Genomic DNA, 13802 nt, shown 5'->3' with positions numbered 1-13802 from the left:
TGTTCCACACTGACTCTTTTCTGAAAGCTCCTCACACGAGATAACAGTGTGGTCGTGGAACAAGGACTGACTTTTATGGCTCTGGAGGCCAGATTGGTGTTTTTTGAGATCTCAACACCTCCCCAGCAGCTGGAGAGCCAAAAGCTGGTGGGAACGCTTGCTCGGGCCTGCACTGCTGGTTGAAAGCAGGCACCGTTTGGCCATCTAGGCTGTCTTTTTGGGGGCAGATCAGAAGAAACAGAAAAAAGCACCCAGCGAGCCACCAGCTGGACTGAGGTGCCTTAGAGGGTTTTCAGAGACTGACCGCTCACCGAAAATACAGAGCATTTCTACAGATGAGTAACTAAGACCAAGATCCCGGCTATAGCCCTGTTGCCTGATCAGTGCAGCAGGGATCACCCCATCATGGGAGCTAGGTGATACAAAAGCTTGGCTGTAAAGCGCTCTGCCTGCCAGCTGACGGAGGCAATAGGTGCCTGCTCTTGAAAGCATTATGTAGCTAGACACATAGTTTATAGATACAGAACGTTCAGACTCTCTCATTAGCCTGACAATAAACGTCCAGCATTTAAACACATCACTGAAGTTAAAGATCATTTGTGATGCATTAACATTCACTTCCTTCTGTGTTCTGCACATTTTACAGTGAACATGCAAGCTTACCCTTGACATAAAATTAATCTTTGTGCATTTCAAAGAAAGACACCCATTAAGGTGAATCATGTGCTAATCATTATTACAGATCTGAACAAAATACACCATATATTTTCCATCAGCAGTCGTGACTGTTTACTTACCGATGCTACTGGTAAAAAATGAGCTTTCTGTCAAGGCTGTAACACATCGTAATTCACCCTGCGCATCGTGTGAACTAATTAACTGTAACATTATGGTGCTGGAAAACACTTGTGGTGCTAGGAAGTGCTGAAGATCTCCAACGTTCCTCATGTATTTTGTTCTTAAACATGGAATTTCTGACCTCATAATTGCCAAATTTTCTCCTTAAGGCTTTTTATTGCAAGAATTTTTTATAGAAGCTCACAGCAACTGCAACCAACAACATCCAAAGCAATAGGGAGGGACCACTCTCATAACCGATCTACTAACCTCTGGTCCCAGAGCACAGTAACACTGCTCCACGCTTTAGCTGCTTTAGTGAACCCACTTCTGTCTTTCAGATATTACCAAAAGGAAAAGGATGGCCAGGATGCTGATCTGTAGCTATTCTGTGCTTGGTTTAGAGCCATCTCCCTCTCTTTTCTATGCCTTTGTGGACAAGAGCCACGTCCACGGGCCTCACTGCAGAGACACACGAGAGATGCAGCTGCAGTGCAGCTACGACCTACGCACGCAAGCTGTCCAAACCCGGCATTGCTCTGTATGGTTTGTTGCAGAGAGTTCGCTGTGCTTAAATGCTCCGTGTGCTGCAGGATCACCTCCTATCTCTTAGGATGCTAGGAATCATAGTAAGGCATTTGCAGGCTTGTGAGTGACTGCCTGGCACCAGCAGGTTCCTCTGAAGCATCCTCAGTTGCCAGCTTGACAACGGGATGCTTGGCAAGAGAACAAGGCAGGGGTAACAAAGAGGTACACAACCGCAGACATCGCTGGAAGAAGTTAACTACCTTTTAGTTTGGGATCACTAACAGGAAAAGACCCTGAAGTTGCTTAAACTGTCATGATGGGCACAACTGGGCAACAGGCTGCAGTAGCACAGCTGTATGGGAAACACGGAGACAAAACGCATTATCTACAAATCATGTAAAAAATACTCTTTCATTTTTGCAGAACGTACACATTAACAGTATTGATCTAAGCCTGTACCCTATAAACATGTTACACCACACATGTTCCTATAGTAAAGCAGCTACGTAGTCTTAAGTCGTCTTTAACACCTGACCGAAATCCCAGCACAAATCCCAAAGCACTTAAAACATGACCGGAAACAAGCGATTAACTTGTTTTTAGCAAACATTAAGTCATCCTCAGAACGAGCCATTATTCAGTGGAGCGGATGGGCCGTCAGTATAAATGTGAGGATTTCAGCGCAACTCCCCACCTCGGCCTCGCAGATCCCTGCTGCCCCGCCAACACGCAGCCTCGGCGCACAGCGTCAGCAGAATGAGGGGCACGGCGCTGGCGCTGGCCTTGCTCACTCTCCTGGTTGCAGTACGCGAAGGAAGAGGTGAAGGAAACACCGTGAAGCTCTGCGGGAGAGACTTTGTCAGAGCCATCGTCTTCACCTGCGGCGGCTCTCGGTGGAAAAGGCATTTGACTGATTATCACTACCTGTTTGGTAAGTGCTAATTAATGCATTAGAGGCTTATCACCCCCTGCAAGGTGCACTTAGCTCCGAGGGGATTGGGAAGAACCGAATCACCTGCAGGCTGTACCTAAGGGCAGAGCTGTGCCCTCGGCTCCTCCGGCTCCCCTGAACAGCTGCCTCTCACGCAGGAACAGCACGGGCTTTGCTTTGAGACAACAAGCGAGGTGGTGCAACTTCACCTTTTTTGTTTCCTTGCAGCCTGCTTGGCTTAGCTTAGTGTGCTGTTTTGCTAAATAAAAAACATTTAGATCAAGATTTTCCAAGTCAACCAGAGGAACCACGAGTTAAGCCCAAGGCTAACACTGAAAATCTCTATGCCATGACATTTCAAATGTCAGAGTCAAGCTTTGCTGCAGTCAATGCAAGTTTTTTACCATTGTCTTCAGTAGGACACACCGCTTTCCCCACTAAAAACCAGAAACTTTATTACAACTGAAGAATATTATAATTAAAGTATGTTGAATATCTACTCTGCAATTTAAGTATTTTCACATGGTGGTGTATGTATTTATTAGCACATTTTTAGAGAGAGTTGTAAAATTACATGCACTGCTAGAAATTTGTACTCTGATAGGTTAAAATAACGAGAAAAAAGAAATGATGCAGATGACAGGAACAGAGGCTTTCCACACTCTCCATGCAGTAACATCTGCCTTTTCTGAAAATTCAATTGTAGCAACAGCTTTAAACAAACATAAAGAGCGATGCCACCTGCAGCACCCTCCCTCTCCTCCCCGCCCCGAGAGTCTGTTGAAGGAGAAGAAACCCCCACTGCTAAACGAAGCGAGATAACTACTATACCTTTATAAACTCCACATGGCAGTGCCTGATGGTACTGTGGTATTTAAAATGCACATGAATCGCAAGCGTAATTTAAGTGGGAACATCCAGGAACTTTGAAATTGTGGGGTATCTGATGCCTTCACGTACTAGCTGCATTTCAGGAAACCCACAAGCAGTTCCAGGTTAACATGCTGGTCAAGTGCCGCTGACACATCAAATCACGGTTTTACCCTTCGAAGCAAATGTATCATTGTAAGACTGATAAGGCAACGATTCCTACAAAGAAAGAACACTCTTCAATATAAATCCATAAATTACTGGGTTTTTAACATGTTAATCGCAAAATGTGTACCTCGCGTATCTATTTTAATACTGCCCTGGCGACAAGTCAGTGATCTGGTACATCTCGGTTGTTCACATCAGAAACACGGAAGAGAATACTTTCAGCTCCCTCGCTGTAGGCTGGTCTGTCTTTCTGGTAAAGATAAGTATTATAACTACTCATGATTCCATGACTTCTCATTTTTAGCTTCTGATTTTTATGCAACAGAGAGTGAAAATCCCCTGCCTTTCTCACAAGAGAACAACGGTTATGCCGACTCCTCCACGTACACAGACCAGAGGCTGGAGACTGACGGCGAAGAAATCCACAACGTCAAGCCTGAGACAGAGCGAGACTTGCAAGGCACCAGGAAAATGTCTCTGCTAAAAAAGCGCGAAGTAGCCAAGCTGCTTACCACATCCTGCTGCAGCATCGGCTGCAGTGAGAGAGATATCAGTTCCCTGTGCTAAAATGCAGCAGGTGCTGACAAGGTTGAATGTCACAGCTTTCATGTATTAAAATAATCATGACATAAACCACAATTATTTCAGTTGTATTCTTTAATTGTAACTTTATTCTGTGGTCTACACTAGGGAGTAAATGTTGTAAACCAGCAAACGGCTGCAATGACAGTTCAGGTTGGGTTGTCTGGATTCCAGAAAGAGTTTACAGTGGTTTAAACTTTTAGTCACGAGTACAAGTATTTCTTCCCATCTAGCTACTGTTCTAGTTTCAGCTTTGCACATAAAATGTCATAAAATAAGCAATTTCTTATATCCTTCTCTTACAAAAATCCAACAGCCGGTTTCAGCTGTGACATACAGGTAGCAAAAAGTCTGTCTGCAGAATCAGAACCAAACCAACGCGGTGCGGATAGCTCTGTGCAGCGCGCCATGCCGCGCGAGGCCCCCGAGTCAGACCCCCACCGCAGCAGGGGAACGGCTGCAGCAGGGCGGACTTGGGATCAGTCAGCACTAGCCCCTAAACTGGGCAGGCAAAAGCCATGCTTTATTTCCTATTCCGGCTGCTTCCAGTAACGTCTACCCGAGGTCCTACCTAGTGGACAGTTAATTTGCACCCAGGGAGATTGGAAATACACTTCTGAGCTCAGAGGGCTGAACTTCCCCTCTTATCTATAGGCAGGTATCAGCGGAGCACCCCAGTTCAACCTTTTTTTTGCTAGATTCAAGCACCTTTAACAGAAGGGCCTAGACATGTTAGATCTACATACTTTGAACATGATGTAATTTGAAGACATTTTTTACTTGATTTCAAGTACTATGGAACTGAGCTAGTCTTCTCCAAGGAGAACCTTCTCCCGGCCGCCTTCTCTGCACTCAGGGCTTTTCTCGGGGCTCAGGGGCAGCCAGCCCAGCCCCCAGCGAGCAAAGCTCCTGACTCGGCCTCTGCTGCCCTCCCACCACAGAGCCCACCCGGGGCAACCCTGGGCCCAGCGGAAGGTTTGGAGGGATCCCTCCATCCCCCCAGCAGGGCAGGGTAACTTGCAGCACCGAGCTACTGCGGCTTGACAGGACACAGCATCTGCAATACAGCGTGTGCACCGGGCTAGGGCCATGGGGCCGGGCACGTGCTCAGCTGCCCGCAAATGCCATTTAATGGGGATAGTTTTAAAATGCTTTTGTTTTACTTTCCAAAAATCCCTTGGTGGTTTCTACTTGGGGTCACATAGTGAGGGCAAATTCAGGGAGAAGAAAGTATTACAGGGATACTCAGTTCTGAAAGCAGCTAGAATCGGGAGCAAAACAGCATATGTCACAGAGAATTGCTTCCCAGAGAACGCTCTGGGAAATACAATTATTACATTCACTGACAAAAGGCTTACAGTAACCACATTTCAAAACAGGTGAAAGTTGCCTTGGTCCTTCACAACCGTTTTCAACAGCAGAAACAGGAAGAGTTAGGCTGAATGTTCATTTCTCCTGCTGTTAAACTCAACCACCTCCTTATTCAAAATAGACAGCATAGACATTTGCAAGAGCAAACAGTGAAGCGTTCTTGAACACATATGACGAAAACGTATCGCTCGCAGGATCCCACAGGCACCTGCTTCCGATTTGCATGCTCTGCTCATTCAGCTGCCCAATATGCGTCACCACAACAATCTTGTACCTTGGTATCATAAGGTCTTTTACCCGAGCTTTAATAATCTGCAAGAGAAAAACACATTTAGACACAAGTGGTGAGCTCTCTCTACAGGGGATGCTCAGCGATTTGGTTTTCTGGGACAGACAGGTGCAAGCATTGCAACAATCCTGATGACAGTCTTTGAACTGCAGCATTTGAAACATCTACTGCAAACTCCCCCATCCCCACGGACAGATGGCATGTACGCTACTGCAGTCATTTCACAAGAGAACCAACACTTCTATCTGCTAAAACCAGGCACATCTTCCTGCTGGGCTACTGAAATGCAAGCACAGGTGTTAAGTAAGGAGTTACTGTACGTGAACACCACATTCTCCTCCGTACATGTTTACAGTTACCTGCTGACTACAGGGGGGTAAAGGAAGAGCAGGCAGTACTGTTTTTTTTTAATGCCGGTGAGCTCTTCTGGGCCAAATAGTCAGGACAGTCTTTTCTCAGCAGCAAGACTGGATTTAACCGACAAGGTGCTTGCGCAAGTGTCACTGTGCAGAATTCAGCCGCTACCATAACTGGTCTATTTTGGAAAGGTCTGACAGATCCTTAAAACTTATTAACGGCACTTCCGGACAGGGCAACCACAGCACAGGAGTTTTACTGAACCGTGTGCTTGGCCAGAGCCAGTGCTGCTCGAACAAACCTCATCAATATAAGCCTGCACCCTCTGTGCATCCTGACGGTCTCCTCCAGCATTTATTTTACACTTTATATTTATGTTTAGCGGCCTCCCCGCCCCGACAGCCACCTCCCTGACACCCCGTCGAGGGGCGCGGACAAAATGGCCGCCTCGTGGCTGGCGCGCAGCCGTACCTCAGCGATGTCCTTCGCCATGTCCCTGCACCGGGCCGCCTCGTAGGGCTGCTCCCTCAGGTAGCTCCCCAGCACGTCCTTCAGGATAGCATCCACCGCCGCCACCGGGAAGCGTTTGGAAGGACCTGAGGGGACAGGCGGTGAGGTTCAAACTCGGGTTTCTGAGGGAAAACCCACCCGCGCTGGAAGGCGCTCCGGAGGTCTCCTCGTCCCGGCCCCGCGACCTACCCGGAGGGGGGTGTCTGCCGGCCGTGCCGCCATGCATCCCGGCACCGCTGCTGAAAGGAAGCGGGAGGACGGCGGCTCAACGCCGCCCCGCGGCCGCCGGGAGCCGGGATACCCGGCTCCCGGCGGCCGCGGGGCGGCGTTGAGCCGCCGTCCTCCCGCCTCCGCGCCTTCCCGCCCAGCTTCCCCCTCCCTCACCGCCGCGCCTCCATGTCCCCCACAGCCCTCAGTGGATCCTCACGGACCTCTCGTGTCCCGCAGCTCCCTCCCCCCCCGCCCCGCCCCGCCTGTGTGGATCTCTGCGTGTCCCTACAGCCCCCGCAGGCTCCGTGGGTCCCTGCGTGCTCCCATCACAGACACCCGTGTGTGTCCCTACGGCCTCCACAGCTCCCCACGCGTCCCTACAGCCCTGACATGGCTTCCACGGGTTCCCCTCAAGCCCCCGCAGCCGCGGTCCCTCACGTCCCCGCAGCCCCCCGCGCGTCCCCTCAAGCTCCGCTCGTCCCCCACGGTCCTTGTGGACCCCCGACACGTCCCCACATGCCGACCCCGACCCGTCCCCAAGGCGGGAAGCTGCGCGTTAGGTCCAGCAGCAGCCATGTTGTGGGCTAGGGACATGGCAGCCCCCGATACCTCTGCCCGGCTCCTCTGGGTGCTCCCGCGCGTGCAAGCGAAGCTCACTCGGAGAAAGCGGCGTTTTTACGGTTTTTGTTTATTTTCAAGGGGGGGGGGGGGTAATCACATTTAAATTGCAACTCAATCGGGTATTTAATGTGGTTCTTATGTATAGAATTAATAAACTTTGTTCTGACGTGGGGATTTATTTGTTGGAACGTTATGCATGGTAAATAATTGCATATTCAAGATTTTGTGAAATGGGTGACGAGGAGAATGGAGGAGAGACATTTATAAAAAACATTATTTACAAAAATGATATCCACATAGTCGTATTCTAATCTATAAGGCAAGTAACATTTAAAATATGTTGTTTCATGATTATCTTCAACAAGTCAATACAACACATTCATATTACCAGTGGTCAAATACAAAGCTTTGCTGCAATAGTCTGTGTGCAACAAACCTGTACGTCTTTTACGTTTTTTTTTCTCTGAGAACAGTAGGTAAGCAGCAAAGTTTTCATCACAGACTAAGCAGTACCTAGGCCATCGTAGACTAAAGGTATAATATATCTCATTGCACGTTTAGGCAAAAAAGGCCAGCCATTAATTAACTTATTTAACTTAAATCTTAAAAATAGACCTGTGTATCTTAATCCACAAATATTTATAAACATTTTATACACGAGGGAGTTAATAAAATGATACAGGGTGATACCCGGGGAAATCCAATTCACTTCTGGGGCTTCCTCTGGGTTCAGAGGTGTCATGGCGAGGTTGTCCTGCACCCTGTGCCCTCCGCCCACCAGCCCGCGGCCGCGGGACCGCAGCCTCGAACCACAACCTGACTCGATTCCTCTCTCAGACCACGACTAACGCTTCCACGCGGTTTATGCCGTCAAAGCGACCGGGTGACCTCATCAACCTCGGAGCGTTTTGGAGTGGAAAACCCCTCCGGTGTGGATTACGAATCCGACAGCGGGACGGCATGTCCGCGGCGATTCGCCCTCTGTCCAGAAAGGGAGCGATTTCGAACGGAGGAATAAGATATTCTGAACACCTCGCTAAAACCTGGCATGTTTTGTCACATACTGCTTGGCCTGTAGTGAAGTCCTGCTTATGCGCAAACCTTTGAAGAGCATCGCCACCCTAACGCTTGTGATTTTAGGAACAATTGTCAGCAGCATTATCTGCAGGCCCTCCTAAAGTGATAGGGGAGGTCACGCAGGAGGTGGGGGGTGTTTCTGCAGATCTTTTTTCTAGCCTGGTAGTGAAATAAGAATTAAAATACTGATGATCATAAAATCTCCCCGGCTCTGCAAGAATTACTTTCCTTGGGAAATCGTAACAAACGGAAGAAAAGAATAATTCTGGCTATGAAATGAAATCTTTGAGACAGTAATTCCTTACCAGGAAAGTACAATGTGATGATGTTACGTATTTTGGTCACGGTAAGCTTCAAAATTAAGTTTTTTAACCAAGACATTTTCATATAAAAACAACAAAGGGTAGGGCAAAAAAGCACTCCATATTTGGTGTATTGAAGTGGCTTTCTCAGGTAGGTGTTGGGTGTTTGGGTAACAGACCTGTGGGCTGTATTTCCAAAAAACCAGATAAAATGGAGCAGGATTCCTCTGTGATGCAGAACTGCACCACGTGCCCGGTGGGCACAGGAACCGCACCACTGCCAAGGGAGACGTGGAACTGAAGGAGAGGTCCGAGAAGGGCCGAGCATTTTTAGTAAAAGATGTTTGACTCTCTCTCAGGTTGTTTAAAAATATGACACCTTTTCATTGCAGTTCAGCCCTTTAAAAATGCTTCTGCTGCAAGAAAGTGAAGTGGAGACTCTTTACGTGATGCTCGTGCTGCAGGAATCTCTGCAGCTGCGGTTTGACAGAGTGCCATTGCCGGCTGCTTGGAATCATCCAGCATTCGGTAAACGAAGACAAGTATGACTTGTGGTGGTATGGGCAGCGTGGCAAGGTCTTGGCAGGGACCTCGGTGGGAAAATAATCACCCGTGCAAGAGCTGACCAATTTTGACGACTGGCCACTAAACAACTACCCTGGGTCTCTGTGATCACGTTAAAAGGAGAAGGCAGACGGCTCTCACCTGCAGGTGTGTGTGTGTGGCTTCAAAATGATAAGTTTAAGCAGCATCTTTCTCTGGTGTTTCCCATACAGCCCAAACCCTGGGCACTGCCGAGAGAGATACCCCGGCAGCATCCCGCAGCAAGGGTATGATGGTGCCTGCAGCCTGCCTGGAAAACTGCCTTCCCTCCCCATCCCCTCCCTGCCTGGCCAAAACGGGATGTCACTTTAACATAAACTTTTTTTTTTTCCCCACCTATGTTTTAAAAAACCTCTAACAGATAAATCCTGAAAGGGCATACTGAAGGCAAAATTAATTTAACTGAAATAGCAAATAACAGCAGTAAGACCTTTAAGTCCAGCCTGCGTCGGGAGGAGTGCGCAGTTGTGTAACTTCCTCGGTACAAGATTGCGCTTCTGTGATAAAGCTTTTGCGAGTGAAGCCACACATGTACGCACTAAAAACTCACACCAGCTGGGCAGGAACAGGAGTTTAATGGACAATGGCCTTACAGCAAAAATAAGAACCAGCTTTATAGCAGGGGAGTGATATTTAAGAACAAATGCAAACAGCAAATGAAAAGCTGCTTATTTGCTAGTATTTCATACTATTGAGCAATTTCATAGTTATTAAGAAATATTGTTAAAGTAGAAAATTGGTCTGAAACGTCTCCTGTGAGGAGCACCATAAGCTGGCTGAGAATCGTGAATATTTGCAACAAACAGAAGAAAAGTTGCAAAAAAAGAGACTGCCTGCTCCTAACATCTAAAGACCCAAGTCTGCGGGTGTCCATGGGGAAATCACCCCCGCTCCATCAGCCCGCACCGTGACCCTGCAGGCGTGGGCTGCTGGCGGCTACCGGGGACCCCAGAGGAAACTCCCTCAGGGGAGAAGTGGCTGAGGACACAGTCTAAAGGGAAAGGTCCATGCAAGTAACCAAGCTAAAGCCTTTCTGTGCATGCATTATTTGAATGCCTCCTTTATTTATCCTTTTTTTTTTTTTTTAACTCAGATAGCTAGATCTGAGTGCTGCTGAGTTAAGGGGTGCCAGTGCTGGGCAGTGCTGGAGGGTTGAGCCCCCTTTTCAGCCTCAGCCTGACTTGGCAAAAGACCTGCTGGACCACATGCTCACAAACAGAGCGCTGATGCTTAGCTCTAGAAATGCAGGTGACTCACAGGCAACTGAATCGCCGTCTTTTCAGCTCCCTGCGGACATAGCTGCTCTCTGCTAGCAGGCAGGGAGTACCAAACAGATGCGTTCCCTGAAGATACGCAGTTTTTCCTGCCTAAAAGTGGAGGTGAAGCCTGCAGAGCTTGAGTGCCCTGAATGCAACAGGGCAGCGCATTCCCCGTGCCCTCTCCAGAGCCAGGGGCTCTCGCCACTGCTACTGAAGCCAGAATTGGGGATAAAAATCCCTATACATGCCCCTGTTTGGTGCTCTAAATTTAAGTCTGATACATCCCAAGCTGCTGCCCATAATCTTTTTTTCTGCTGACACCTTCTCAAAGCCAGGCAGAAAGAAGACCAGGCTCCTGCACTTCAGACTTAGAAATGCAACTCATCTGTTCCCCCTCCCCACGCAGGGTAATGCCGGGGTGCCACGCTCGTACGGCATGCGAGAAGACAAATACTCGACAAAATAAGCATCCCCGGGGCACTCTGCCACTCTGCCTCTCTGCTCAGGCACCAGCAGGGCAGGAAAACTAAACCATCAATGCGGAGCGGCATCTCCTCGCAAAGGTCGTGCTGGGAGGGAAAGCGGAGACACACAGTTCAAGGCTCCTGAGCAAACGCCTAGTGAACTAAAACACTATGCAAAAAATTGGCAAAAGCAGGATGCAAAAAACCTGTCCCAAACCGCTTTCTTTTTGGTCCCAGTGTCGCGGGCTGGGAATAGCTGTTTTATGTCACCTGCCGGTGGCTGGAGGGGGACAGTGTCCCTGCGGGGCTGCAAGCGTGCCGGCACACCGGGCTCGGGTCTGGCAGCCAATTCGCCCCGGAAAGGGTGCAGGACTTTCTCATCTCTCTACCCAGGCCACGGGGGCTGCATCCTAGCACCAGCACGCACCCAGAAAATATGACCTCTGTTTTGTGGGACAGCACAAATGGGACAAGCTTGGGAGCTTTGGGTTATGGGTTTTTTTGTTTAAAAAGCATTTAAAAACCCAATGCTAATGTAAACACCTTGTCTTTCAAATGAAATATAAAGTAAAATATCTATGTTCTGGTAATATTTACATTATAAAATCCTTATTTTCAGGACTATGACATAGATCTCTTTTGGAAGCATGAGTTTATAACAATTGTACACAGCATGAACCAATTATGCAAAAACTGATTCTTAGGTTTTGCCCTATATTCCTATGTCAGAAAGGGGTAGGTTACACAGTTTATACATATTTCCATTTCAGGGGAAAAATTATTAACCGAGTTGAACACTCCATCCAGGAGAACCGGCAAGTGTACTTTCAAAAACTGCAAAGATGTACGAAGTTGCATAACTGAATTGTGCTTTATCTTCTGTGTTGATACCTTTTGTGAGCATGCACACAACTCAAGCACCCTACCATACATATCTCGGTCTGGGAGTCATCTCAGAACTGAAATATCTCCAGATTTTTCTTGTTTTCTTCTAAGACGGGCACAGATTTCTGTTTTCTTACGTCACTCCAAACTGCTCTGTGAGCAAGCACTTCCCAACATGCACAGTCTGCTTTCCAACGCAAATGCACAAGCCTAATCCTGGCAACACTTGTGACTGTAAAATTAGCACTATTTGTCATCCTACATATTTCTAAAGTCCCCAGCAGCCCGTTCAGCGGATGCTCCTATGCTTCCCTGTGCATCTGAACAGCAGCTGCATGTAATTTCCAAAAGATCCCTTCTTTTTTCCTCATTTCACCAAATTCTCCCGTTAAAACAAGCTCTCCATCTTGGCAGATGCCACACCATTAATGCCGTGAACGCTATCACCATGTTGCCAGCAGTAGGCTGAGGCTAACGTCAACTAGAAATCAAGCGCTGCACGGGCGATGCAGCGAGAGGAGCAGCACGCACCGCGGGAGCCCGGCTCCGAGCCCGCGTCGGCTTGGGGAAAACACGGAGGGACAATTTTGCACCCTCCAGTTTAGCACTTCTGTGTGTTTTCCCATCTCCACGAGATAGCTGCTCCTGATACCAGCGAGGCAGGCTCCTGCCCCGTGGGTTTTCGGTAGCCCCCCGCGCTGCTCCTGCTCCCCTGGCACCGGCACCGTCCCCAGCCGGCTCTGGGTGTCCCACCAAGGGTCAGGCTTGGGCTGCATTTGCCTTCCAGTGTTCGTAAATACATGCTTTCCTGCCTAAGTGGTAAAATGGAAAGGCATGGGGGAGCTGCATGTCTTTAAAACATTTTCTAAACCCACGGGGCTTTCAAAAATGGGGAAAAAAACCCAGAAAAAGCGAGCAAAGGAACGTAGAAATGCAACCGAAAATCTGGAGACTGCTCGGAAAATGCATCCTTAAAAACAGCAATAACATTTCCGGACAGTGCTGTAAGCTCAGATTTACTACCCAGCCTCTTTGCCTGCTGATTTCCTTATCTGCATCTCTGCAAAGTGTAAGGACACGGGGCAAAGAGAAGCGCTCGTCGCCTATGCACGCACTGCTGGGACTCCTGACGGTTAATCTGCGGCTGTAAGAGAACACGGGCATGTTCACGGAGGTTTCTTGCAATGGAAATTTGAAGTAAATACTTTTTGTAGAGGTGACATTTTTCTCTGCTTTTTGCTGGGAGACTGTATTAGGAACCTCCACATTTACAGCAATATTTTTCTGGAGTTAAACCAGCTAAACCTGAAGATAGAGCTTTTTATTCATCACGGTGAGACATACTAAGGACTGAAGAAAAAGTAGATCAGCATGTCGGTTCTACTTAACTCTCTTTTTATGAGGCACCCCCTTCATAACAGCTATCAGTATTGTATTTAAATTGTATATATTGACAAAATGTAATCTACCTCTGTAAGCATTGTGCCATTCAACAGTACTACTATTAAATTTATATACCACAGTTTAAATTACATCCATTTCATGAATGGTAAAATGCTAAAACTCAAGTGTCTAACTGCCAAAATACAGCCTTACTGGAATGAGTACAATTTACAAATACAATAATTACATTTTAAAACCATTAACAATGTTACATCTAGAAGTAAATACTGTAGGACTGGTCAAGACGGTGTTTTCCAAGGAAAAAAATGCTGAAAGTTGTCGACACTTCCAACAGAAATGTCCCGAGTGCAGGATTTAGTTCATTTTCCTTAAACTGTAATTAAAACCCGTTCCACGCACAGCAGTCCTTGGGTATTTTCCATATTATTTTCCATAGACTTGCATAAGCTTCCATCAGTTATCGGCCAAGTATTTACCTAGAAACGGGATCAGAAATCAGCTGCGGGGAGGGAGCAGCCCCGGTTCCCGGGGGAC

General features: G+C 47.7%; 3 protein-coding genes across 24 annotated transcripts in view; 1 reads left to right on the top strand and 2 right to left on the bottom strand.

The window, feature by feature from the left end:
• Positions 1-1513: 1513 nt before the first annotated feature.
• Positions 1514-3967, top strand: INSL5 (insulin like 5). 2 transcript variants are annotated; one of them, XM_030033964.2, is made up of 2 exons: positions 1514-2296; positions 3660-3967. In XM_030033964.2, exons 1-2 carry the CDS (start codon positions 2122-2124, stop codon positions 3899-3901), a joined length of 417 nt encoding a protein of 138 aa, XP_029889824.1. In that variant the 5' UTR covers positions 1514-2121; the 3' UTR covers positions 3902-3967. The 2 variants fall into 2 exon arrangements, with proteins under 2 accessions (XP_029889824.1, XP_029889821.1); XM_030033961.2 differs by having other exon boundaries at positions 1962-2296; positions 3639-3967.
• A 9-nt stretch (positions 3968-3976) lies between these two features.
• DYNLT5 (dynein light chain Tctex-type family member 5) lies at positions 3977-6749 on the bottom strand. Its single transcript, XM_030033965.2, has 3 exons — positions 6633-6749; positions 6405-6529; positions 3977-5599 (listed from the first exon to the last, which is right to left on the bottom strand). Exons 1-3 carry the CDS (start codon positions 6667-6669, stop codon positions 5396-5398), a joined length of 366 nt encoding a protein of 121 aa, XP_029889825.1. The 5' UTR covers positions 6670-6749; the 3' UTR covers positions 3977-5395.
• A 573-nt stretch (positions 6750-7322) lies between these two features.
• Positions 7323-13802, bottom strand: part of SGIP1 (SH3GL interacting endocytic adaptor 1) — a 64643-nt gene continuing 58163 nt past the window's right edge. For all 21 annotated transcript variants that reach the window (XM_030032534.1, XM_030032525.1, XM_041127781.1 and 18 more), the window contains one exon: positions 7323-13744. In XM_030032534.1, the coding sequence (XP_029888394.1) occupies positions 13722-13744 (23 nt within the window). In that variant the 3' untranslated portion in view covers positions 7323-13721. The remainder of the gene's footprint in view (positions 13745-13802) is intronic.

The sequence above is a fragment of the Aquila chrysaetos genome, chromosome 12 (genome assembly GCF_900496995.4).
Source record: "Aquila chrysaetos chrysaetos chromosome 12, bAquChr1.4, whole genome shotgun sequence".
NCBI lineage: Eukaryota > Metazoa > Chordata > Aves > Accipitriformes > Accipitridae > Aquila > Aquila chrysaetos.
Note: the sequence above shows the minus strand (reverse complement) of the source record. Positions and strands in the feature narration are given on the sequence as shown.

Bases quoted from the DNA above. Each gene is read 5' to 3' on its own strand.
- INSL5 (XM_030033961.2), top strand. From the start codon at position 2,122: ATGAGGGGCACGGCGCTGGCGCTGGCCTTGCTCACTCTCCTGGTTGCA. The intron at 2,297-3,638 runs GTAAGTGCTAAT...TCTCATTTTTAG, and splicing joins TGATTATCACTACCTGTTTG to CTTCTGATTTTTATGCAACA.
- DYNLT5 (XM_030033965.2), bottom strand. From the start codon at position 6,669: ATGCATGGCGGCACGGCCGGCAGACACCCCCCTCCGG. The intron at 6,530-6,632 runs GTAGGTCGCGGG...CTGTCCCCTCAG, and splicing joins CGGCAGACACCCCCCTCCGG to GTCCTTCCAAACGCTTCCCG. The intron at 5,600-6,404 runs GTACGGCTGCGC...TTTCTCTTGCAG, and splicing joins TGGCGAAGGACATCGCTGAG to ATTATTAAAGCTCGGGTAAA.